The sequence below is a fragment of the Hakea prostrata genome, chromosome 3 (assembly GCF_041222555.1).
Source record: "Hakea prostrata isolate BN-2017 chromosome 3, UWA_Hpros_2, whole genome shotgun sequence".
NCBI classification, from domain to species: Eukaryota; Viridiplantae; Streptophyta; class Magnoliopsida; order Proteales; family Proteaceae; genus Hakea; species Hakea prostrata.
Genome location: NC_142602.1, coordinates 44,897,859 through 44,925,749, shown reverse-complemented (window position 1 = coordinate 44,925,749; position 27,891 = coordinate 44,897,859). Strand labels below are relative to the sequence as shown.

The 27,891-nt window shown below is 38.4% G+C and overlaps 1 protein-coding gene across 1 annotated transcript; it reads left to right on the top strand.

Annotated features, from left to right (window-relative positions):
• Positions 1 to 585: 585 nt before the first annotated feature.
• On the top strand, positions 586 to 27,891 carry LOC149022340 (DUF309 domain protein). Its single transcript, XM_089150468.1, has 3 exons — positions 586 to 1,127; positions 1,249 to 1,396; positions 27,497 to 27,891. The coding sequence occupies exons 1-3, from the start codon at positions 744 to 746 to the stop codon at positions 27,718 to 27,720; spliced, it is 756 nt and encodes a 251-aa protein (XP_089006594.1). The 5' UTR covers positions 586 to 743; the 3' UTR covers positions 27,721 to 27,891.

The following is a 27,891-nucleotide window of genomic DNA, read 5'->3' as shown; positions in this document are numbered from 1 at the left end:
CTGTCCTAAATAGAAAAATGAAAAAACAAAGGTAGAGATGCAATCAAAAAGAGAAACTCACCAATCCTCTATTTCTTGTAAAGTAGAAAAAAGCAGCATTTTTGAATCCCTTTGTCCTTCAGCTCCAACTCTAGGGAAGGAGACTAATTCACGAAGACAATGAGATGACACTTAGAGAGTGAGCGATTTATTAGGGTTTTGCTAGAGAAGTGGAAGACACGAGATGATTTGAGGGTTGAGACACAAATAAATAAATGACCCTCTGAAATAGGTGGTGTGCTGTGCTGCCAGTTGTAATGCAAAGACAGGAACCACCATTTGGTTTCTTTTGTTTCCAACAAAGAAGAGCTTTGAGAAGAATGAGAGAGGGATTTGGGAGTCGGGTATATGAGGGACCTCACTTGTAAATTAGGAAACTTTAAAACCCTTAAAATATAGAAATAAAAATTTACAAGTATATCCCGACAGTTGATTCTCAATTGTTCGATATTTTTGGTTGATTTGGTGCTATCAGAACTGTCCAGCTGGCTGCTGCAAATAAAAATCAGTGTTTTTCTAACATTTGAAATTAAAATCATCAAATAATGGGTTACCATATCCGCATCGATTTACACCGGCCGCTAACTTCGCGGGCTAAGCTACGAAATCCAAGAAACTCAGTAACGGTCGACCACACGAGCTACAGCATAACAATGATAAGATGTAAAAACCAGAATAGCTGGAATTGCTGAGTTTGCTCAACTATGGTGATTTCCTCTAGATTCGCACTCAGGTCGAACATTCTGCCACCATTTCCATCATTTCTTCTTCAATTTCCCTTTATAAAGCTTTTGCCCTTGCATTCACCAACCTTCTCTACGGAGTCTCGAGCTCGCAAGCTTTACGAAGGGTCCTATCAGCATTTGTCTCGTCTTCGGTATCAGTTCTCTAGAAGACATTTCTTCGATAGCGGAGACGAAGATAGCGAATGTAGATTCAACGAAGCTGTTTTTCTATTTAATAATAGTGATTACCACCGATGTCATGATTTGCTCGAAGCTTTATGGAACAAAGCAGAAGAACCCAGAAGAACCCTAATCCATGGAATTCTGCAATGTGCTGTTGGATTTCATCACCTTTTTAATCAGGTATGGTAGGGATCATTTCCTCTCATCAAGAATTGTTAATCTATTTTTGGGGTTTACAAGGGGTTTCTAGGGTTTAAGATTCTCTTCCTCTTCAACTTATTGTTGATTATAATACTACTAGAACCATCGGGGAGCGATGATGGAGCTTGGAGAAGGGCTATGCAAACTTCAAAAGATGAACTTTCACAGTGGCCCTTTCCATCAATTTGAACAAGAGATTGCTGCGGTGCTGGATTTTATTTACAAGACTCAGATAGAGTTAGCTGCTTGTGAGTCTGGACAACTTGAGGCACCTTCTTGCATGGATTTTCTGATTCATCGCTTTATTTGTTTATCAGATACTATTTATTTGCCGCATTAGCATTTTTCTTTTTACCATTAATCGATGTTATGGTCATTGGTCAAACACTACATTCTGCTCCCTAACTTCGCTTTTCACCTTTTCAGATAACCAAGAACAGTTGTCAACTTTTTATTTTTTCAAATGTCTCGTGAGGAACTGCTGGTAGTTGTTTTTACCCAGGGAAAGAGCTGTAATTGGAGTGCAATATTGGTTTGGGTTTAACTTGAACTCAGTCTTTATGCCATATTACTGATTCTTCCTGAATCATGATCCTTTGTGTAATGGTTGGCTTGGCATGGAAAATAAAAAACCTTAAATTATGATATGAGGTAGGTTGAGCTCATAGATTAAGCACAAAGATTTGACTCATAAGTAGATTTTTAGAAGCCAGATTGATAACCAAGTTGGGACCCTCAAAAGGGGTTTTAAGTCCTCCATGATTTGGTTGGTATTAAAAGAGTGTCACTCTGTGTCCAGGCAGGAAAAATTGGTGGTTGGTGAGGGAGAAAAAATAAGTTTCAAGAGGGATGGTTGGCTTGGAAATGTTACCAAAGCAAGCTTTTGTTATTGAGCTGGATCATTTCCAGCATCCTGCTGTTTTTTACTTTTTTGAATTCTTCACCTGATTTTCACTTATTATTCACAATGATGTCTTCATCTTTTCGGAATAATATTTTCACTTTTCAGCACTTCTAGGAATTTTAGTATTCCAAGTTCACATGGAGGATAGGTGGTTTGAGTTTTAATCCATATGGAAAACTTTTCAGTTGAGTTGGCCTAGGGGGATATCAGACGAAGAAATCTGAATGTTCCTTGGGCTGATAAGATATGGAGAAAGAATCTGCTTTCAGGACAGTGTAAATCAGCTGCATATACATGCTTGATCCAGACACTATATTCCCTGTTGTGTACTTGGGTGGTTCCAATTCCAAACCCAATTGGGTATCTTGACTTGATTTTCTCTATCTCTTGGATATTGCATGAAGTAGTTACATTTTAATTATTACAGCTGTGCTTCATGGGCTTTTCATGTAGTCACTGGAGTTGAACTTCTATCAGGGCTTTTGTTAGCCATTGGAGCTCAGTTTTTATGCATCTTTGATTCAGCAGGTTACTACTTGGATTTTATTATCTTCATTGAGAAGGATGTTAGCTGTTGGGTGCTGTATCTTGCTGTTTTCCTTGCTAAGAGCTTTTGTCGTTGGCTTGTTCTGTTGGATTTGTTTGGGATTCTATTGTTGACGTATTTATGATAATTGATACGAGTATTGCTTTGAGTTTGCTGGCATTTATGTGTCACACCCCCAACTACTAGGGCCAGGTGGGGCCCATGACACCTAAACCCTATTGGGTATCATGGCTGTTATTTATTTATTTAATTTATCTTGGGAATCATAGAGACCCATATCATTAAGTAACAGTGAAAACTTTTGTATTAACAGAGAGGGCAATTACAACTTCATATTATCTAATGGCAACTATTATAGTAGGGTAATACAAACTATAGTCTTCAACATTACAGTATCATCTAAACAAAACATTTATAGTATCTTATACAACACCTCAAATCATAACCCTTGAACTAAGATGAGTTAAACTACTGGTCCTAACAGGAACTTGAGCTTCCAATCATTTCCTTAGACCGTAATATTCTTACTCTTGTCTTGAGTCCACTTGTCTGTTTACAGTAAGGGGAAAAAATGAGCTAAACTAGCCCAATGAATATTACAATACAACCATACAACGTACATGAGATAACATGAGAATGAAAGTTATCATGCACATATGTTAAAACAAAACATTTTCTTTGTAGAGAATACATGTTATGAAAGATATTTGCAACATAACTCTCTGTAGAAAACACTTGTAATGGAAAAATATTGTATCTCATTTGAAAATCCTTTCACATATTTTCATCTTTGTTTATTTGGCATTATAGTCTTGAGCCTAGGCAAATCCAGAGGATGTACATTTTTCTTCACCACCGAAGTGGCTTCTATCTCTTCACCATCGAAGTGGCTTCTACTCTTCACCAGTGAAGTGGCTTCTTTTTCTTCACCACTGAAGTGGCTTCTATCCCTTCACCACCAAAGTGGCTTCTAGGCACAAGGCTATGTACACCTCGTAGATTGCCATCATTGGCACTGACTCAATCTTTCCACTTTACTGTGGCCACAAGGGCTGTGCTTGTCAGCACTATGTCTTTTATTCCAATTCAATCTTGTATTTATTAAACTTCACATTTAATCTTTAAAATGCAAGACTACTGATAATTACATAATTGAAAACATAAAATTGTCAAATCATAACCACTTCAGAAACACGTGGAGATATGCAAATTAAAAATGCACAAAGTGTGTGAATCAAATCTGGTGCATAGTATGTGGAGAATAAATCAGGTGCATGGTATGCGAATAAATCAGACGCATAATATGTGAATCAATAGTGTCCTAATAAATCAGATACACAGTATGTCGATCCATTAGAAGCATAGTGTGCTAACAAATCAGGTGCACAATATGCGGATCCATTAGAGACATAGTGTGGGAATCAATCAGACGCACAATATGTGGATCCATCAGAGGCATAGTGTGCTAATAAATAAAGTGTACAGTATGCGGATCAATCAGAAGCATAGTGTAGGAACAATCAGGGCGCACAGTATGCAGATCCATCAAAGGCATAGTGTGTTAATAAATCAATCACACAATATGTGGATCAATCAGAGGCATAATGTGCTAATAAACCAAACACATAATTTGCGGATCAATCAGAAGCATAATGTGGTAATAAATTAGGCGCGCAGTATGTGGATCAATCAGAAGTATAGTGTGCTAATAAATCAAGCGCACAATATGCGGATCCGTTAGAAGTATAGTGTGCTAATAAATCAAATGCATAATATGAAGATCGATTATAAGCGTAGTATGTGAATTAAAATTAGGGGCATAGTCTATGGATCAATCAGAGGCACAATTATTAGATATAGAATTCCTTAAATAAAAATAATACGATGTGATTTTAATGCATGGAATTTTGCAAACGATCATAACATGAGTTGGTTATAATACTCACTTATATTCCCTGACAAAAATACTTTTGTGTAAACCGAATAATTCATGGCTATTCCCGAATACGTGGGGAGTTAAACAAGGCTTCCGTTCTCTTTCTTTCTTTCTCTCTTATTTTTTCTTCTCTCCTCTTTTCTCTCTCTTCTCTCTCTCCTCTCTTCTTTCTCTTTGAAGGCCTACGGCTTTGCTTCACAAGGCATCCCAAAAGCATCCCACTCCTAGTTGGAAATAAGGATTATTTTATTGTATTTTATCATTTCATTAGAAAATTAATTAATAATACCAACACATCATCTTTTCTCTCTCTTCTCTTTTCATTTTGAGGCCACAGGCTGTTTAGCCAACAGCCCCACCCCATCCCCTTCTATTTTATGTGTGAATTTGATAAAAATGACACTTCAACTTGTCTGTTGTACTTTAATATATTGTATCTCTTAATTTGTTCACTAAATGACACTCCACCCATTTGCATTACCTCTTTTATTTTTCCACTTCCACATTAACTAGGAGGTGGAAGGGGGTTAGAGGAATATGAGGTGGGGTTAGAGGAATATGTTTGTATTTATATTGTTATCCTATATATCATATATATATATATATTTGTATTTATACTATTATACTATATCATATATATATATATTGTATATATATACATATTATATATATATATATATATATATATATATATATATATATATATATTTGTATTTATACTATTATACTATATCATATATATACATGTACATACATATATATACATATGGTATATCTAATTAAATAATTAGTGGGCCTGACTTATGGGCTTGTGGGGGCCGCCTTCTATATGTTACGTGAGGCCCAATCAGGGATCTAATTGTTTATACCTCCGGGTTCAAAAAATTGCGCTGATTCTTTTTGTATTATTGGCTCAGTTTAACTCCGCCGTATATGAGACCGATTGACGGAAATGCATATCGACCTGATTATGGGTACAAATGTTACCAATTATTTAAATAACCTATGGGGTTTAGAACACACTAATACAACATTTAAATAATAGTATAATGAAATGCGGGGCATCACATCCACCCCTCAAAATAAATTTCCTCCTCGAAATTGGCTTACCTGATTAACTGAAAAGTTGAGGGTATTGGGTCCTCATGTCGGATTCTAGCTCCCATGATGCCTCTCAACCTGAGTGATTACTCCATAGGAATTCTACAAGTGCTACTGTCCTGTTCCTTAATTTCTTCTCAGATTGTTGCAATACCTTGATTGGCTTCTCTTCATATGAGAGATCGTTTTTCGGCTCTATCAATTCATATTACAGTACATGAGCATGGTCCGCGACATACTTCTTCAAGAAGACATCATGTACGTTAGATAAATCTAGAGGTAGAGCAAGTCTATATGCTACTGCTCCAATTCTTTCCAAAATCTCAAACAGTCCCACATACCTTGGACTTAGCTTGCCCTTTTTGCTGAATCTCACCACACCTTTCATTAATGCCACTTTCAAGAAAACTTTATCGCCTACCTCAAATTTTAAGGGCTTTCTTCTAATGTCTGCATGACTTTTCTGTCTGCTTTGAGCCACCTTCATTGTCTTTTGAATCAATTCTATTTTTTCACAAGTCTGTTGCCCAAGGTCTCACCCCAACACTTGTTTCTCACCAACTTCATTTCAACAAATTAGAGATCTACACTTCCTCCCATGCAATGCTTCATAGGGTGCCGTTTTGATAGTAGACTGGTAGCTGTTGTTATAAGCAAACTCTACCAGATACAAGTGGTCACTCATGCTTCCCTTAAAGTCAATCACATAACCTCTAAGCATATCCTCCAGTATCTGAATTGTTCTTTCAGATTGTGGATGGAAAGCGGTGTTGAAGTTTAGATTAGATGAGTGCCTAATGCCTTCTACAAACTCTTCCAGAACTTGGAAGTAAATCTAGGATCTAGATCAGATACAATAGAAAGGGGCACTCCATGCAATTTGACAATATCTTTTACATATATTTGGCTAGCTTATCTAGGGAGTAATCAATTTGGATGGGTAGGAAATGTAACGACTTGGTCAATCTATCTACAATTACCCAAATAGCATCATAGCCCTACGGAGTCCTTGGTAAAGAGGTGACAAAATCCATGGTAATGTGTTCCCACTTCCACTTAGGTATACCCAGAGGTTATAGTAAACCTAAGGGTCGTTGGTGCTCTATCTTTACCAGTTGACAGGTCATACACTTCTGTACGTACTTGCCAATCTCCCTTTTCATATTATTCCACCAGAAGTGCTCTTTCAATTCTCGATACATAATTTTGTACCACCATGATGCATTGTATAAGGGCTATTATGAGATTTCATCTTTAGTTCTTGCCTTAGCTTTTCAATGTTTGGTACACAAAGCCTAGTCTTGTACCTAACAATCCCTTCTGTATCAACATTAAAGTTTGCTTGCTTACTATCTTGCATTTTCTCTTTGACTTTGTTTAGGAACTCAGCATTCTTTTGTTCCTCTTTTATCCTTTCAAGAATGGAGGGTTGCAGAGTCAAGCTTGCCACATAGGCTGTAACGCCACTAATCACAATCTCAATACCCAATTTTATCGCATCTCCAATGATATGTGGTTGTCTAGTCACTAATGCTGCAGAGTATCCTTGTGACTTCCTACTTAATGCATTGGCTACTGCGTTTGCTTTACCCGGGTGGTAATTAATATTACAGTTATAATCTTTTAATAGTTCTAACCACCTTCTTTGCCTTAAATTTAACTCTTTCTGAGTGAAGATGTATTTGAGGCTTTTGTGGTTTGTATAAATCTCACACTTTTCCACATATAAATAATGCCTCTATATTTTTAAAGAAAAAAATGACTGCAGCTAACTTAAAATCATGAGTTGGGTAATTCTGTTCATAGGGTTTCAGTTGTCTGAAAGCATAAGCTATCACTTTCCCATGTCGCCTCTAGAAATCCACATCCTAAGCCATTTATGGATTGCATCACTGTAGATGACAAATCCTCCAGTTCCAGCTGGCAAGCTTTAAATAGGCGCAGTCACCGACCTTTGCTTTAATTCTTGAAAACTTCTTTCACATTCATCGGTCCACAAGAATTTGACCCTTTCCTAGTGAGTTTTGTTAATGGAATTGCTATTTTGGAGAACCCTTCGATGGATCTCCTATAATAGCCAGCCATCCCAAGAAAACTTCTTATCTCAGTTACATTAGTGGGTCTAGGCCAGTCCATCACGGCTTGTACTTTGCTAGGATCTACCATTATACCCTCGGTGGAAATTACATGGCCTAAGCATACCACTTTATCAAGCCAAACTTCACACTTTTTGAACTTGGCAAACCATTTCTCCTTTTGTAGGGTTTACAATAATGCTCTTTAATGCTTCTCATGCTCCTCTTTATTCTTAGAGTACACCAGTATATCATCAATAAAGATGATCACATACTAGTCTAGGACGTCATGAAACACCCTATTCATTAGGTCCATAAATGTTGTAGGCGCATTAGTCAATCCAAATGGCATGATTAAGAATTCATAATGGCCATATGTTGTCCTGAAAGCAGTCTTTGGTATATCTTCCTCTTTCACTCTTAACTGGTGGTATCCTGATCGTAGGTCAATTTTTTGAGAAAACTCTTATCCCTTGCAATTGATCAAATAAATCATCTATCCTGGGCAATGGGTACTTGTTCTTTATAGTTACTCGATTTAATTCTCGATAGTCTATACACATCCTTAATGACCCATCTTTCTTCTTCACAAATAAGATAGGGGCTCCCCATGGCGAAACATAGGTTAGATGAAACCCTTATCTAGTAAGTCTTGTAACTGCTCTTTCATCTTTCAACTCCTGCGGAGCAATTCTGTACGTTGCCTTAGAAATCAGAGCCATACCCAGAATGAGCTCAATGGCAAGCTCCACATCCCTTTCTGGAGGTAATCCTGACTAGTCTTTAGGAAAAATATTAGAAAAATCCCTCACAATAGGGACATCTAATAACTTTAGTTCTTTTGCTTTAGTGTCCATTATAGTTGCCAAATATCCTTGACAACTTCCTAGCTTGCAAGGCCGAAATCATTTTTGGAGAGCCCAATTTCATTCCTTAGAATTCAATCTCTGACTCATTTGGGGGCCTCAATATAACCATTCTCTTAAAACATAAAAGACTGACATGATTAGCAATTAGCCAATCCATCTCTATGATGATGTCAAAATCCTTTACATCAAGGATCATTAGGTTTGCAATCAACTTTCTGTCTCCTAAATTCAACTCACTAGCTTCCATCATCTCTCTAGTTTCCATAACGCTACCAGATGGTGTAGTCACACACAGCTGGTAGTCTACTAGTCTCAATACAAGTTCTTGAGATATAAATGAATGAGTTGATCCGGAATCAAACAACGCAAATGCGGGCATACCATAAACTTCAAGCATACCTGACACAATTAACATATAAAACATTTGTTGTTATTCTTTTAATGTAATAGTCATAATCTCTTTTCTCATTCTAGAGCATCGTTTCAACTAACTTTGTTAATTAACTTAGGTAGAGACAATACCTGCTACCACAGTTTGAGAGTTCTCAGCCTCCCTGGTGGTCATGGTGTACACTCTTCCAGGGGTCTTAGCCTTTTTTCCCTTGTTTGTTTCCTTTCCTCTACAGGCATTTTGTTCCCTGGTTACTCTTCAGTCCTTGCATGGGCTGACTGTTCTAGGTAAGACAATTTCTCGAGATATGACCTTCTTCTCCACACTTATAACAGATGAAGGTATCACAGAAACATTTTCCCTGATGTTTCTTTCCACACCTTGGACAGATCTTCTTCTCTTGTTGTGGTGGTCGTTAACCTTGAAACCTTTTTCCTTGGCCATTCCCAAAATTTTTCTTGAAACCACTAGGTTTAAAAGATTTTTGAAATCCATCCTTTTCTTCAATTTTTTCTTAGTTCTTTCCAATATTCTCAAAAATTTGTGAGCAATGCACTATCTAGGTATACATCTTTATTTGAAACACACCAATCGATTTTTGAATGTCAGTATTCAATCGTTGTTTGAATTGTTGTGCTTTCATCACCTTTGTGCTCACCATATTCGGAGCATGCTTTGAGAGTTCTTCAAATTTCTTTCATACTCCATTATTGACATGGAGCCTTGCTTAAGGTTCATGAACTCAAAGGTCTTCTGCCTTTTTGCACAGGGAGGGAATTACTTCTTGCTGAATTCTTGAACATCTCCCAAGTAACTTCCCTTTGAGTGGCCTCTAATATTGGTTTTGTCATTTGCCACCATAGATCTGCTTCATCCGCGAGCATATACACTGCACACATCAGATTTTGGGAGTCGGTGCACTTCAAGGCCTCAAAAGCCTTCTCCATATCCCTAATCCATCTAGTACTCACCGCTGGATCAGTGTTATCACACTTGAACTCCCTTCCATAGAATTTCTTAAAATTGTTGAGGACTTGCATATCATCACTCTCTTCATTTCTCTCAACAGTCCTCTTTCTACCTTTACTTATCCCAGCTTGCGCTTCCTGATTCACCTGCTTAGGTTACCTCTAAACTGCCCCAGCCAAAATGCCTAACGCTTCAAGGAATTGTTGGATCTGGGGTGCATTATTAGGTTCATTTGGAATGGGTCCACCGCTGGTGTCGAGCTCTCACCTTCTAAGTTGGCCAAACGTCTCAATCTCCTTGTATTAACCATTTCCTAGTCACAAACTGAGATTCATTAGTACCTAAACCTCAATTTCTCTTTCAATTTAAATCATCTATATAGTTTAACTTAACAATGAAGATTCAAATCACCATATACAATTTTTCTACATTCATCCAAATCTATCACAATTATCCTCTATCCATTTCTCTGTAGTCAAAATCAGTCTATTTCACACAACCTCAAATCAAACAATGGATTTCAGCCCATTCTAACTAATTCAACCCCTCTCTTTTTTTAACTATTACTAACTCCTATGCCATCCAAGAGTCTAGTCTACAGAACCTAAAACTGAGCTCTGATACCAACTTCTGTTACGACCCCAATTACTAGGGCCAGGTGGGGCCCATGACAACTAAACCCTATTGGGAGTCATTGCAGTTACTTCTTCTTCCTTTTTTTTTTTAAAAAAAATTTTCTTGAGAATAATGGAGACCCATATCATTAAGCAACATGGAAACTTTTGTATTAAAATAGAGGGCAATTACAATATCATCTAAACATAACATTTATACTATCTTATACAACACGTCAAATCATAACCCTTGAATTGAGATGAGTTAAACTACTAGACTTCAATAGGAACTTGAGCTTTTAATCTTTTCCTTAGACCACAACATTCTTACCCTTGTCCTAAATCTACTTGTCTATTTATAGTAAGGGGAAAAATGAACTAAACTAGCCCAATGAATATTATAACACAACGATGCTGCAGACGTGAGATGACATGAGAATATGAGATAACATGAGAATAAAAGTTTTTATGCACATATGTCAAGACAAAACATTTTCTTTGTAGGGAATACATGTTATGAAAGATACTTGAAATATAACTCTCTGCAGAAAATATGTGTAATGGAAAAACATCATATCTCTTTGAAAATCCTTTCATATATTTTCATCATCTATTTCTTTGGCATCATAGTCTTGAGCTTAGGCAAATTCAGAGGATGTACATTTCTCTTCACCACCATAGCGGCTTCTATCTCTTCACCATTGAAGTGGCTTCTATCCCTTTACCATCGAATTGGCTTTTGTCTCTTCACCACCGAAGTTGTGAAATCCCCTAAAACCCTAACCTGAAAATCCATATTGTAAGTCTGAAAACCCGGAGTGTGGGAAGAAGGCAACTGTGGGCCATCCAAGTAGAGACCATTAGATTGAATTCCAAATCAATGGAATTAGATGGAGATGATTCGAGTTGGGAGTTTCTGTCAGAATTTTAAAGGAGATCTAACTGGGACGTTAACAGACTTGGTAGATGGATCAAGAAGACGGTGATGACATGTGTAGAAGGTCCTAGAAAACCAGGTAGGACTCTTCTATAGCATAGAAAAGGACCTAAGGCAGAGTTAGGGCATTCAGGGCCTTAACCTTGCTCCTAGAACAAAATTACCAGGGGTGGTTTGCTTGCCTTGGTTGCCTTAAGCGACCCACCTAGGCTACCCACCCAGTTTCGGGGAAAAAGTGATTTTTGAAGCCCTATTTAATGATTTTTCGTTCTAAAACGTGTCGTATGTTTTAAAGCCGTCAGAGAACGTCAGAGCTCCTCAAGAGAACCCTCCCCAAGGTGAAAGAAAGTGTAGAGCGCATCCGTCAAGGTTTCCGAACGTTGATTTGCTTTCTTAAAGGTTAGTAATTTTCTTCTTCGTTCTAGTTCTCTTCTATGATGGATTCCTCCTATTGCCAAAACCTAGTTGAAGGCTTCTACTTGCTGTAACAACTTAATTCTTCTATCCTCTTTACTCTAGAGTGAATCCCCATTTATTCTGGCTCATCCGTGAATCTTGCGGTTAGCTTTCGGAGAAGACCTAATATATGATTCGTTAGGTTTTCATTCTTTTTGCTTTGTTTGATCTCTAAACTATGATAAATCATGTTCTAGTATGATTTTAGAATTTTTTAGAATAGTTTAAAACCCAAACAAGAAGTTTCCTATCGATTTGAGCCAAATCTATTTGTACATAAAAGGTTGGTTGCATGGTCGGGTTGCTGCGAGTGACCCACCCATGCTCTGGTAGATTGCATGTCCAGGTTGATTGCCCTGGGCAACCCACCCGACCAACCCACCCATCGCCAAGTTGGTCGTTTGTTTATGTTTTCAACATACCTTTAGGTTGTTTCTAATTTTAAACCAACATGTTAATAGGACTTTTTGGGAAGCGTGAACATACTCTTTGATATATTTTTACAAGGTTACAAATTGATAGCAAAGTGAGGACGTTCACTTGCATATAACCATTATTACATTCTTGATTGCTATGAAACTTGCTTACATGATTACATGTTGTTGTTTTTGGGTTTAGGAATGATTATTTTGACTAAAATTTTAATATACATGTGATTAATAATGTTCATGATATATGGATCAACATCTTACTGTGTGGACTTAGATTGTCTTGTGAATTGAGAATGTGATTGAATCCATCTTGTAATGTGAATTTAAGTTGTGATTGTGAATTGGGGAATACCATTCGGGTGTTTTGTCTTAGGACATCAGTGGAGGTGGTTTGAGACACAATTTTATGATGCCCCTTAGCGCTTTTCACAATTACTAGATGTCATAACTAGGAAATCTAGTTGAGTTTGGTTAGAAACCTTGTCATATCACACCTTATTGGCGTAAGTATTGATGCCGAGTGACTCGTGGCAGTAGTGTTGGGCGCTCAAGACCGGTAGCCAACCCATGAGAGGACACAACCACATTGTGGGGGCTATTCATTCGTAGGGTTGCATTTAATAACTTGGGCTCATGGGCACTCAAGACCAGTAGCCAACTTGTGAGAGGACATGAGAGCTTCCTGTCCATTATATGTGGATGATCAATAGGGTTAAGAGAATCGTAGTTAAAGTTGGTTGGTGCATAGGATATGTTGACTTTAGTAGGGGAGGATACTGAACTAAAATTGGGAGATGCATAAGGGGAAGTATTTGAACCTAGGTTGATGTGACTGAGTAGTTGACTTGCCCTGACATGTGTTAGTACTTATACCAATGGTGGTGAGAGAGTGGTGACCTAAACCCCAGCCATGGTGGCAGTCCGAAAGGGATGCCTTGACCCCTTACCCGATATCTCAAGACCGGTAACCAACCCGTGAGAGATCAGATTGACGAGACCTACCCAGGGCAGGCTGGTGTTCTATTTTAATGTGTGTCTGCCATTAGACACTAGCATCCATTTGTATACTTGCGTTTTGCCTCATGTCATATTGTGCCATGTGATGTATTGATTTGGACTGTGATATTGGTTATTTGTTTGTGAACTACACGCTGAGTTCTTTTAAGCTTATCCTTCAGGGAATTTGTTACTTTAGACTTTGCTGCAGATCCAGATGTTATAGAAAGACAAGAATACGAGACACCGATGACTGATCCATACGGTGTACAAGATTTTTGAGATTATGATGTTCACGGTATAGAATGTTCATGTCTCAATTGCGTGTACCAGAATTTGTTTGACTTATGAGCTGATCTATACCGTTCGTGATACAAAGATATTTGAATTTAGAAATTATATTTTACTTAAGGATACGTACCAAATGTAATGTTTGGTGTGTTTTGATTTTTCTTTATTCTTTCCAATTGTTTACGTTATATTTGACATCACTTCCGCATTCTGATTTTGTTTTGATATTTTTTTGAGATCCTTTCTACTTGATTTAATTATTTATTAATATTATAATATTGATTTAATTCTTGCTCATGATTGGACTATCGTGTGGAATGGTTGGTGATTGTTTGAGACCTGATCTGTGGGGCTGTGGATCACACCTTCGAGTATTCGAGTAAATGAATATCAGCTGGGTGGATGTGATAGAGTGGTATCAGAGCCCAATGTTTCACATAATCCTAACTACGAAATGCACAGTAGTAGAGCATCCTCGTGCCAAAGATCCATAAGTGACCCAATTCTCCTAGAGTGAATAATATATAACGGAAAACTAGATACTTGAATTAAAGAATTATAATATATCAAATGTGAATAATACACAATAACTATGGTGAAACAAACACACATTATATTTTAAAGGAAAGAAATTCATAATGCACAATAAATAAAGTGAAACAATCTGAACTTCATTAATTAATTAGAATTTTTTACAAGATAAAGCTAAATAAATACATTTGAAGTCAGCGCGAGCGTCTCTGAGATCCGGTACTATGTCGATTAGTGCAAGCACAGACCTCATCCTCCACTCGAGACAATCTTGTATCTATCGCTGTCAAGTGAGTCTCCATCCTCACCTGATGAGTCTCTATCTCCACCTGTCAGGCCTCCATCCTCTCTAGTGTGGTGAAAAGTCTAGACCATTGTGAGTTTGCAGGTGGCATCTCTGGAGCCTGATGTGAGGGAGCACCAACCTCCATCTGTCGAGGTGGAATATCATCATACTCCTGTACCTGATCACCCTCCTGCTCATTAGTATGTGCTTGATCATGGGCCTGAGCATCATCATCATCCTCATCCTCATCCTCATCCTTGGCTTAGACCTCCTCATCTACCCTCTAAGGTGATCCCAAGTACTCCTAGAGTGCCATAATGGAAATCAGACTTCCTATGACCTCACCTAAGCCTCGGTGTAGCATCGTGGTATCCTCCAAGCTGACTTCGAAGTAGCGGAAGAGTCGAGTAAGAAGTCTCTCGAAAGCGAGATTCTTGAGCCCAGGATACTCGAGCCATTATAACATGTTGAATAATATAGGCTAGATTGATGGGATGACCCACATATAAGAGTAGGTCACGAAGGCTTGCATCGCCTTGATCCTATTGTGATGCCCTCCCTTGGGCAGGATGTTCCTGCCAATGATGCGAGCAAGAACCCTAGTCAGTGGAAGCATTTTTGTGGTGCAACAACGTAGACGGACACAACTCTCGTCATCCTATAGCACGGAGCAAACACAACTAAGCTCGTAAGGAAACAAATAACTGCTTTCCTCTGTAATTGATGGAATCCACCAGCACTGGTCTGGAATGTGAGGTACATCTAGGATGCGAGCTAGGACTTTGGTCTAGAACCGGATGGGTGTTTCATGTACCCTTGTGGAGATCCTTAGTCTCGACCCACCTCTACCACCATCCTCCATCCTGTGTATCAGGTTACTATGGAAATACTTGGCAAGCTCAGGGTAGACTGGTAGATTGTTGTAGAGAATATGATCCCACCTTAAAACTTGGAACCTCTCCTAGATACGGAATGCCCTCATCTCTTCCATGAGGACGAGCCGATGGTACTCAATAGGTGAGTCCTCAAAGAAAGTGTGAAAGAAGTACTCAACATTCTGAGTTTCGAAAAGATGGGGACGATCAATGTCGTGGTGTGGAGCCAGAATGTAACCATGACCCCGCATAGGTCCAAGATGCCCTCTTTGACGAGCCATAAGTGTAAATTTGGTGAAGACAAGAAAAGAATGGCAATACATTAGCAAAAATTCAGCAAGCCTATTTTTGGGCAAAATGTGAACTAGATGGGTTGGACTATGTTCTGGAGTAAGATAGTGAGTTAAGAGTGGTTTCAAGTGAAGAACTCACTAAAATCCAAGTAAAAAGAAAAAAAAATTCAGCAAGGAGCATTTTTGGCAAACAAAGCAAGGTTGTGATTTTTGGGGAAAAATTGCAAGCATGAAGCATGAATCATTTGAGAAGTTTGGAATCATGATTTGAAGTAAATCAGATGTAAAAGAAGTGATTTCAAACAAGAATCCGTATGCATTTTAGGTTTGGGAAGAATTTCACCAAAGATGTACCCAATCTGAGATGAATAGTAAAAATTCATCAAAGAACGCAAGAACTTGTTGAAGCATGGCATTGAGTGCAAAATGGTTGGGAAGTAAAGAAAATCATTCCTAGACATGTTTTTGACATAAAGGCTAGCCTCACTCATGTTGAGAAACAAAGATGCAAATGGATTTGAACCGTCAAAGAGGTAACCGCTGGCATACCTTTGGTTGCAAAAGGAAACTTTTCTCCAGAGCTAGGAAGAAGCTTGAAACAAAATGAGAATGAGAAAAAATGGGGTTTGTGGGTCATATATAAGGGCTACAATTCGTGCAGGGAGGCTTAGTTGCTTGCCCTGGTCGCCCAGGGGACCAGTTTGCCTAGTTTTGGTGAATTTTGGCATTAGGGGAAATTTTTGGTTTTCGTGCATATAATTGACATATATTGATGAATTAAATGTTACATGTATGCTTGAGGTTTGGAATTTGAGTTTCTGACAAAAAAATTTGATTGGTTGCCTTGGTGTTGGAGTAATAGGATGGTGAACACAAGGAACCAAAATGCAACAACTGGTCAAAATGTGAATGGGAGTAACCCTAATGGCGTTATACCTCCAGGTACTGATGAAAACCAGAGTTACCCTAATGATCAACCTGTTGGAAATCCTCCCGGTGCTCCCCAGGTTGTGACTGTGTAAGATTTTCTGAACATAATGGGGAATATGATGCAGCAGCAGAGCAACCAATTTAACAAAATGATGACTAGGTTCATGGCTATGTATAATGACAATTGTACTGCCCAAGTGAACCATAATGTAGTTGGCACATCTGCTGTAGGTGGTAATGCAGTTGTACCACATACCAAGGCAATGAAGAGTTTTCTGAGACTTCAAGTGCCGAACTTCACTGGTGTGACCAAGGATACTCTGTTTCCTAACAAGTGGCTTGGGGAAATGGAGAAGGCTTTTTGAAATTCTCAATGTTCAGAAGCTTAGAAGATTATCTTCACATAACAAAAACTCTAGTATGAAGCAGATACATGGTGGAATGCAACTCGCCCCGTTTTAGAGGCTTTGCATAACAACGACATTACTTGGGATATCTTCAAGGATGCATTATGTAAGAATTACTTCCTTGAAGCAATTAAGGACGCCAAAGAATTCGAATTTATGGCGCTTGTCCAAGGACCCCTTTCGGTGTCGGAATACCAGCAGAACTTTGAAAAACTGTTCTACTTCGCTTATGAGTCGATGAAAGTGGATAGAGAAAAGGCAAAGAAGTTTTTCGAAGGACTTCAATCTTCTATGTAGACATACCTCTCAGTCCTACCTATCGATGGCTATGCCCAGATGGTTCAGAATCCAAAGGTGGAAGAATCAGAAAAGGAGAAGTGTATAGTCTTCAGTGGACGTTGTAGAACAAGAGCACTGGCTATGTTGACAGAGGTGATAAAAAGTTTAATAGACCAGCTCCATACCATACTTCATCATTTCAGCCCAGAAGTATGTATGGGAATGTATAGACTGGACAATATGGTTAGAGTGGTGTCAATCGACCAGTTGGTACTACTCAAGCCCTCAGGCCAGTTTATGCTAATCCAAGGCCAGTGAATCAAAGACCTCCGGTGCCAGTAACTACTGCGGGGCAGAAAGAGCATGTTTGTTTCTCTTGCTATCAGACAAGACACTATGCTCGTACTTGCCCTTGAAGGACTAGTCAGCCGACAAAAAGTGTGGCTAAGCCAGCACAAGCCCCTCTAGCTAAAAATGTGTACAGTATCATTGGGATTGAGCAAGATCAGAGTCATGATTTTGTGATAGGTACTCTTAGCCGCTTTCATTTTGTTTGATACTGGTGCATCTCATTCCTTCATATCATTTGCATTCGTAAGGAGAACTAAGGTAATATCAAAGAAGTTGCTTAAGTGTCTAATGAATAGTACACTTACTAGATCGGTAATTCAACTAGATCAAATGATAAAAGCTTGCCCTATTACCATAAATGGAAGAAACTTGGAAGCCGATTTGGTGATCCTTGATATGAAAGATTTCGATGTAATCTTGGGAATGGATTGGCTAACTGCACACAAAGCAGTTATTCTCTACTCCTTGAGATGGGTGCAATTCTAGCTTGATGGAACTTCATCTTTTGAATCTTAAGGTGATCAAGGAAGACTTAGTAGGAAGACCTTGACTGCAGTTATGCAAGTAAAAGCATTGGTGGAAAGTGCATCACTCAATACTTCATCCGGGAATGAAAGCAAGGAAGATAAGATAATTGAAGAAGTCAAGGTAGTAAGCGACTTTGTGGATGTCTTTCCAGAAGACTTATCGAGTTTGCTGCCAGAAAGAGAATTGGAATTCATGATAGAATTAATTCCAGGAGCCGCTCCTGCGTCAAAGGCATCATATATGATGGCACCCACTGAGTTAAAAGAATTGCAGAACCAACTGAACGAGCTCTCTGAGAAGGGATTTATCCAACTAAGTGTTTCTCCTTGGGGACCTCCATTTTTGTTTGTGAAGGATGGCAGTACGCTTTTATGCATTGATTATTGGGAGCTAAATAAGTTAACCATTAAGAATAAGTACCTGTTGCCAATGATAGATGATCTCTTTGATTAGTTGAAGGGAGCAGCAGGATTCTCAAAGATAGATTTGAGATTTGGGTATCATCAACTTAGAGTAAAGGCAAGTGATATCTGCAAGACAACATTCAGGACTCGGTACAGACATTACGAGTACAGAGTAATGCCTTTTGGCTTGACAAATGCTCCTGTGGTGTTTATGGATCTGATGAACCGAGTATTTCATGATGTATTGGATAAGGTTGTGATTGTATTCATTGACGATATCCTAATATACTCGAAGAATGAAGAAGAGCATGTTGAACATCTCCGTTTTACCTTACAAAGACTGAGGGAGAAGAAGCTTTTTGCAAGTTTAGTAAATGCAATTTCTGATTGTCTAAGGTAGTTTTTCTCAGCTATGTAGTTTCAGTAGAAGGAATCCAAGTTGATCCTGATAAGGTCAAGGCAGTTGTGGAATGGGATAGACCTAAGACTGTGACTGAGATCAGAAGCTTTCTAGGAATGGCAGGATACTACAGAAGATTCATAGAGAACTTTTCTAGATTAGCTGCCCCGATGACTAAGCTTACTAGAAAAAGGGAGAAGTTCATTTGGAATGATGCTTGTGAGAAGAATTTCCAAGAATTGAAGAAGAGATTGACATGTGCCCTAGTATTGACCATACTAGATGACTCTGGTGGATTGACAATCTATCTTGACGCTTTGAAGATTGGTTTAGGTTGTGTTTTGATGCAACCCAGGAAGGTAGTGGCTTAGGCCTTGAGGTAACTGAAAGATTATGAGGGAAAATACCTTACTCATGATTTAGATTTAACGGCAGTAGTCTTTGCCTTGAAGATTTGGTGTCACTATTTACTCGGAGAACGAATTGCCATCTACACGGATAATTTAAGTTTAAAGTACTTCTTCACCCATAAGGAGTTAAATATGAGGCAACGTAGGTGGTTGGAGTTGGTAAAAGACTATGACTGTGATATTTAGTGTCACCCTGGGAAAGCTAATGTAGTTGCAAATGCCCTTAGTAGGAAGAGTAAGCGAGAAGAAGTGGATTTGAATGCTCTCAACAAATCGCTTTTGTACTCCATCTTAAAGTTTAAACTCGAGATTGTTCCAGAAGGATTTGAAGCAATACTTGCAACTATGACAGCGCGGTCAACCTTTAGAGATAGGATAATTGCCTTGCACATTTCGAACCCAATATTGAAGGAAAAGATTGAGAAGATTGCTTCTAGTCCATATGAAGAGTCCAATTTCCTTATGTTTGCCGATGGTGCTTAACTTATAGAGGAAGATTGTGTGTACCGGCAGTTCAAGAACTTAAGGTAAAAATCCTGAAAGAAGCACGTCGATTAATATTCACTGTACATCTGAGAAGTACCAAGATATATAGGGATCTGAAGGAACACTATTGGTGGATTGGACTGAAGAATGATGTGGAAGACTTTGTGGCTAAGTGTGACACTTGTCAACGAGTTAAAGCTACCGACAACCGTCGTCGAGACTTCTATAGCCGCTTCCCGTTCCTAGTTGGAAGTGGGAAGACATCACTATGGACTTTGTCACTGGCTTACCTTGTACTAGCAAAGGAGATGACACTATGTGGATGATTATCGATAGATTGACTAAATCAACACATTTCATTCCTATGAAGATCATGTACACAATAAATAAGCTAGCAAGATTGTATGTGGACAATGTAGTGTGTCTGCACGGAGTTCTGGTAAGTATAGTATCGGACAGTGATCCAAGATTTACCTGTAGATTCTAGAATAGTTTGCAGAAAGCTTTGGGAATTCAGTTGAATCTAAGTATAGCTCATCATCCACAAACTGACGGTCAGTCTAAGCGAACAATTCAAATCTTAGAAGACCTGCTTAGATCTTGTGTAGTGGATATGGGAAGTAATTGGGATGAACATCTAGCTTTGGTGGAATTTTCCTATAATAACAGTTACCAATCAACTATAGGCATGGCTCCTTTCAAAGCATTGCGTGGACACACTTGTAGAACCTTGTTGTATTGGACCGAAACTGGTGAACGAAGAATTCTAGGTCTAGAGATGATAGAAGCTACAAGTGCAATGGTTGATATGATCAGAGAGAGGATCAAGACAACACAATCAAGGCAGAAGTCTTATGCAGACAAAAGGACTGCTATGGAATTCCAAGTTGGGGAAAGAGCTTTTCTGAAAGGATCACCTATGAAAGGTGTAATGAGATTCATCATCAAAGGAAAGCTTAGGCCTTGGTACATCGAACCATAGGAGATCATTGAAAAGGTTAGACTGGTTGCATACCGATTAGCCTTACCCTCATCGTTAGTTGGTGTGCATGATGTGTTCCACATATCGATGCTACATCAATGTGTGGAAAATCCTGAGCATCTCCTTTAGCAAAAACCAAAAGTTCTAGGTGCATATCTTATCTATAATGAAGAATTAGCCGAGATCTTGGATAAGAAAGACAAACAGTAGTGGAACAGGACCATACCTTAGGTAAAGATTAGGTGGAAGAACTATACCCTCGAAAAAGCTTCTTGGGAGAAAGAAGATGAGATGAGATTGAAGTATCCCTATCTCTTTGGAAACCTAGGTACGCTTCCAATTTGGAGGATGCAATTTCTTTTAAGGGAGGAGAGTGAAATCTCCTAAAACCCTAACCCGAAAATCCATATTGTAGGTCCAAAAACCCGAAGTGTGGGAAGAAAGTAGCTGTGGGCCATCCAAGTAGAGACCATTGGATTGAATTCCGAACTAATGGAATTAGATGGAGATGATGTTGAGTTAGGAGTTTTGTCAGAATTTGGAAGAAGATTTAACTTGGATGTTGACGGACTTGGTAGATGGCTTAACAATACGATGATAGCATGTGTAGAAGGTCCCGGAAAATCAGGTAGGACTCTTCTATAGCACAGAAAAGGGACTAAGGTAGAGCTAGGGCATTCAGGGCCTTAACCTTGCACCTGGAACAAAAGTACTAGGGGTGGGTTGCCTGCTTTGGTCGCCCCAGGAGACCTACTTAGTTTCGGGGGAAAAGGGTATTTTGGGAAAAGTGATTTTTGAAGCCCTATTTAATGATTTTTCTTTCTAAAACGTGTTATTATGTTCTAAAGCCATCAGAGAACGTTAGAGCTCCTCAATAGTTGATTTAATTTTTTATTAATATTATAACATTGATTTAATTTTTGCTCATGATTGGACTATTGTGTGGAATGGTTGGTGATAGTTTGAGACCTAATTTGTGGGGCTGTGTATCACACCATTGGGTATTCAGGTAAATGGATCCAGTTGGGTGGATGTGACAGAAGTGACTTTTGTCTCTTCACCACCGAAGTGGCTTCTATCCCTTCACCACAAAAGTGACTTTTAAGCACAAGGCAATCTACACCTCATAGATTGCCATCATTGGCACTGACTCAATCTTTTCATGTTACTCTAGCCACAAGGGCTATGCTCGTCAGCACTATGTCTTTTATTCCAATTCAATATTGTATTTATTAAACTTCACATTTAATCTTTAAAATGCAAGAATACTAATAATTACTTAATTGGAAACATAAAATTGTCAAATCATAACCACATCCCGAAACATGTGGAGGTATGCAAATTAAAAATGCACGAAGTGTGCGAATCAAATCTGGTGCATAGTATGCGAATAAATCAGGGGCATAATATATGTGTCAATCAGGCGCACTGGATGCGAATCAATAGTGTGCTAATAAATTAGGCGCACGGTATGTGGATCCATTAGAAGCATAATGTGCTAACAAATCAGGCACACAATATGCGGATCCATTGGAGACATAGTGTGCAAATCAATCAGAGGCACAATATACGGATCCATCGGAGGCATAGTGTGCTAATAAATCAAGTGCACAATATGCGGATCAATTAGAAGGATAGTTTGTGAATCAATTAAGCGCACAATATGTTGATCCATTAAAGGCATAGTGTGCTAATAAACCAAACGCATAATATGTGGATCCATTAGAAACATAATGTGTTGTGCACTTGTGCTAATAAATTAGGTGCACAATATGCAGATTAATCAAAAGCATAGTGTGCTAATAAATCAAGCCCAGAGTATACGGATCCATTAGAATCATAGTGTGCTAATAAATCAAGCGCACAATATGTAGATCAATTAGAAGCATAGTATGTGAGTTAATCAGGGGCACAATTTGTGGATCAATCAGAGGCACAATGATTAGATGTGGAATTCCTCAAATAAAAATAATACGGTGTGATTTTAATGCACGGAATTTTGCACACGATTGTAACATGAGTTGGTTATAATACTCACCTGTATTCCTAGACAAAAATCCTGTCATGGAAATTGAATGATTCTTGGGTATTCCCGAATATGCGGGAGTCAAACAAGGCTTCCCTACTCTTTCTTTCTCTCTATTTACTCTCTCTCTCTCTCTCTCTCTCTCTCTCTCTCATTTTTTTTCCCTTCTCTCTCATCTTTTCTTTCCCTCTTCTTTCTCTTCGAAGGCCTACGGCTTTGCTTCACAAGGCATCCGAAAAGCATCCCACTCCCCTCCATTTATAGTTGGAAATAAGGTATTTTATTGTATTTTTATCATTTCATTAGAAAATTAATTAATAATACCAACACATCATCCTTTCTCTCTCTTCTCTCTCCTCTTTCTTCTCTTTCCACAAAAACAGACTCCATCTCTTACTCTCTCTTAGTTCTCTTCTCTTTTCAATGAGGCCACAGGCTGTTTAGCCAACAGCCCGCCCCATCCCCTCTTATTTTATGTGTTAATTTGATAAAAATGAAACTTCAGCTCATCTTTTATAGTTTAATATATTTTATCTCTTAATTTGTTCATTAAATGACACACCACCCATTTGCATTACCGCTTTTATTTTTCCACTTCCACGTTAACTAGGAGGTGGAAGGGCGTGAGAGGAATATGTGCCACCTCCTCCCTCCACCTTTCTCAATATATTATATAATGTTATAATATGTATATATGGATCTCTAATTAAATAATTAGTGGGCCTAACTTATGGGCTTGCGTGCCCCTCCCATATCTTAAACGGGGCCCACTTAGGGATCTAATTATTTATACCTCCGGGTTCAAAATTGCATTGATTCTTTTCATATCATCGGCTCAATCTAACTCTGCTGTATTCAAGACCGATGGACGGAAATGCATATCGACCCGATTATGGGTTCAAAAGTTACCAATTTTTTATATAATCTACGGGATTTGGAGCATACTAATACAATATTAAAATAATAGTATAATGAAATGCGGGGCATCACACTATTTCTTCTAAATGCATTCAAGACTACCTGTATCTTGCCATTTTCCTTGCAAAGAGCTTTTGTCGTTGGCTTGTTCTGTTGGATTTTTTTGGGATTCTATTGTTGATGTATTTATGATAATTGATACGAGTATTGCTTTGAGTTTGCTGGCATCTATGACTACTAAATGCGTTCAAGACTAGTGCTGCCTTTCACATTTGTTCTGGTCCAAGCTAGAGCTTTCCTTCTTTTTATGTTTCCTGTTTAGGCTTTAAGCTTAACTATGTAAGAGCCATATACCTTTTGTATTTCTGTTTTGGATTCAATATAAATTATATTGTCTAGTACAATAGGATACACATTCTATCATACAGCCTTTTTCTCCTATTGTTTTTTCTTAGTCTCCCTTAATCTCCTTCTATCTTCTTTTTTCTTATAGTTTCTGGGTTTGTTTAAATGAGCTTACCGCCTAGATGAAACAACTGCAGAAGTCTTCCAGTAGTTGTTGCACTTATTTAGGGGCCCTGTCAAGACATACTTAGGTTGTGCTCCATCAACAAAAGTAATGGAACAAAGCGAACTCTCAAAGCAAGAGGCGAGCCACTTAGCATCTTCAAAATGTTTGGGTGTCCTCCATATATGGAGAAGTGATGCCCTCTATCTAATACATCTATCAAGAAGGGTCAAAAGATCTCTTTAAGAGAAGACACAAAAAAGTAGTCAATGCCAGAGTCCAAAGCATTCTGCATGACATGCAGTGCAAGACCATGGATGATGGCAGTGAAAATACCTATAGAACCCTGTTCTGTGCCTGTTAGAGCATAATTTGTGTCAGCTTCTGAGAACTGAATTAGAACATGCTTTGACCACACTAATAAACAGCTATAGGAAAAATGCACTTGACATCGTCAGAAAGAAGACCAGATTAAAGCAACAATATGTGTGTCTGTCCCGTCAAAGTTCTGTTATTGTTTCTGTTTTTAAAAGCCTCTCTATGGTCGATTCTTGAAGGACTGTTTGACTACTTTGTCATCTCAATTTTGCAGACTGAATTCTCAGATTTAGTCTCTGTTGACTGATTCTGGTTTCAGCATGTTGTTAATCATTAATTTCAGTACATCACTTGCATCTTAGATTAAAACTCTTAAATCCCTTGATCAAATTCTCTGTTTTTGCCTGGCTGTGAGTTTCCTTTGGCAGTAGGATTCAGTATTTTTAAATCTAACCGTTGTATTGCTGTTTAATTTCGCTGAGCAGTTGTTATCCGTGCAATTCTGGAAATCTTTGGTATTCAGAACTATCACATCTAGATAACTTAGGATCTCATTACTGTTCCACTCCATTCTCTTTCCTTCAGTAGGAAGTTTAGGTGCTTTTGCTCTGTGCTGGTGTGGTAAGTTCTTCATATGGATTTCATTGGTGGCATTAAATGGCAAGGGAATTCCTTCTTTTCCACATTTATATCATCTGCTCCATGTTCTTTTTTCAATTATTGAAGATACATGCATCAAGAAGTACTACAATAACTTAAAATTTACAATCTGATCCTGTATCTTTATCCCTCCAACAACTGTTCCATTCAATGATTCTGTAGTTGAATCTGCTTGCCTTTATGGAATTTTGGGTTTGGTCTATTTCAAATGTCGGTCATTTATTTAATGTTTCTTCATGGTTGCAATGCCTTATATCTTTCTTTTGGAGATGAGGCATTGGTGATGTTGAAAAAACTCCTTATTTTTCCTCTTTTGGATCTGAGAACTTCTCAGCAAGAAAGATGATCTTTTGTAGGACTTGGAAGGAAGGAAAAAATTTCGATCGATATGGTAATTTCGACCTTGAAAATGGTCGAAATTTCTATGTTTCGGTTTGGTCGAAATTTCGATAGAAACTGGATACTTTTTATCTGACTCTTGAAAAGTCAATTTCGAGCCTCAAATGTACTCAAATTGATTTGGATTTTTGCATACTAGCTATTTCAAGCATAATAAACACTATAGAACTACTAGTTTACTAAAAAACTACTAAAAATGTAACATCCAAGTATCCAACATTCCAAGTATACAGTACATGAATCAAAGAAGAAGCGGGAATGTTATTACTTACAAGTTAGTGAGTTACAAGTCTATTCTATTCAAGCCTCAAGGTCTCCCTCTTCCATCTGCACCCCATACAAATGACAGTACGACTCCCATGATGTTTGCCCCATATAGTTTTGGACATAGTCAACAACTGCATCTCTATACGTGGCCTCATCCACATGCATAAGATTTTCTGACGGGGGGAAGTTGTGAATCTCCAAAGGAACTGGTGGTGGTGGGCCTTGTGGCTGTGGAATAGTGTGGAAGATCTGCTCAACAAATGAAAGAGCACCCTGGCTCTTAGGACTAGGAGAAGAATAAGGATACTGATAAGGTCCCAGTGGCTGACTCCGATAATCAACAGTGGGAGGGACACCATAAATTGTAGGAAGAATAAAAAAATAATTTTGACACTACAAATTCATAGATCAACACTCTAAAATAAACATACATAAATTTGGAAGCAATCTAACATGATTTAAGGCACAAATGAAACAAAAATAAAAAAATGAGGAAGTTGGTTACTCACCTTGCAAGATTTGAGAAAATGCACAAATGGAGGAGTAAATCAAGTGTTTGAAGGAAATGGAATACTAGAAATTAGGTGTAGAAGGGGATGAAAGCAAGAGAAATCAGCAAAAATTTCCAAAGGAGGTCGAAATGCAAAGGGCGATATTGCTCGATAGGTCGAAATAGCGTCGATAGGTCGAAAAGTGGCTCGATTTGGACACTTTATAAGCTGTGCAAGTAACATTTCTGCCCGATACCATATCGGGCCGATATTTCGACTCGTATCGACCGATATATCGATACGAAACGATATGGATACTTTCTGTTCCTACTACTACATTTCGTTTTGAATTAAAAAAATGCAGACATATCGATCGATATTTCGACCATATCGATCGATTTTTGTTCCATGCTTGGAAGTAAAAATTACATTTTTCCTGAGGAGTAAAAACTTTATAGGATTTCTCAAAAGTATGCAGAGTTTCCTAATGTGAACTGCAAATGCTAAAAGATGGATCATCTTTAGGGAAAAAATAGTTCTTATGTAAAGAGCAACTTTTGCCAACCCTAATTGATTTTAGAGAGTGAGTTTTTCTCTTCTCTTCTTTTTCTTCTCCTTTTTTTTTTTGGGGGGGGGGGGGGGGGCTAGTTCTTTCAGATGACTAGTTAGATGAGGCCAATTTCGTGTATAGATTCTAGAGATTGTAGATTCCAAGGTTGAAGGTGCATCTGAGTGCTTAGACTAACTACTAAGAGGATGAATGTTAATACACAAGGAAGGTATATGATTTCCAAATGTCACAACTGGGTGATCCATTTAATACACTTCTCATGGATATCAAACTTACTTTGGCCTATTTCTGTGCGTCAGTGGACCACAGTTTTGGTCCCTAAGGTCAAGGCATCAGAACAGCCTCTCAGCAGACATTGCTGGGGTAAGACTACGGGGGGAAAGTTACCCCCCTGGAGGACTCTGCTTGTGCGGAAGCCTTCAGCACTGTGTTCCCCCTTTATCATTTTCGTGTTTTGTAGATCAATTTTGAATCGGTTAATTATTTTGGATTGAAATTTTCTGCCTTTCAGGTTCAGAAGATTTATGCCTAATGATGGATGGATCTGAGAGATCGTACCAACTCCTGGGTGGCTTTGCTTCTGGTAAACAATTATACCATTTGAAGAATGACCAGAATGATGGTCCTTATATAGTGTTCTATCTTGAGGAGCCTCACATAAACAGAGAAGCTATGAAGGTCAAGTTTCCCACCCTTCAAGCTACAGAAGAGCATCTCAGGGCGTGTTCGTATTGATTCATTGTCAGCTTCTTTCTTTCTCTCATCAAAGTTTTTCAATTCCCTGAACAGGTTAGTATCTTATGCTTTAGCTTGTAAGATGTGTATAATGTATATACATTTATGTACACTAGAAATACAGAAAATATAATTGTTCTTTTTCTTTGAAAATTACTGTTACCTCCCTAA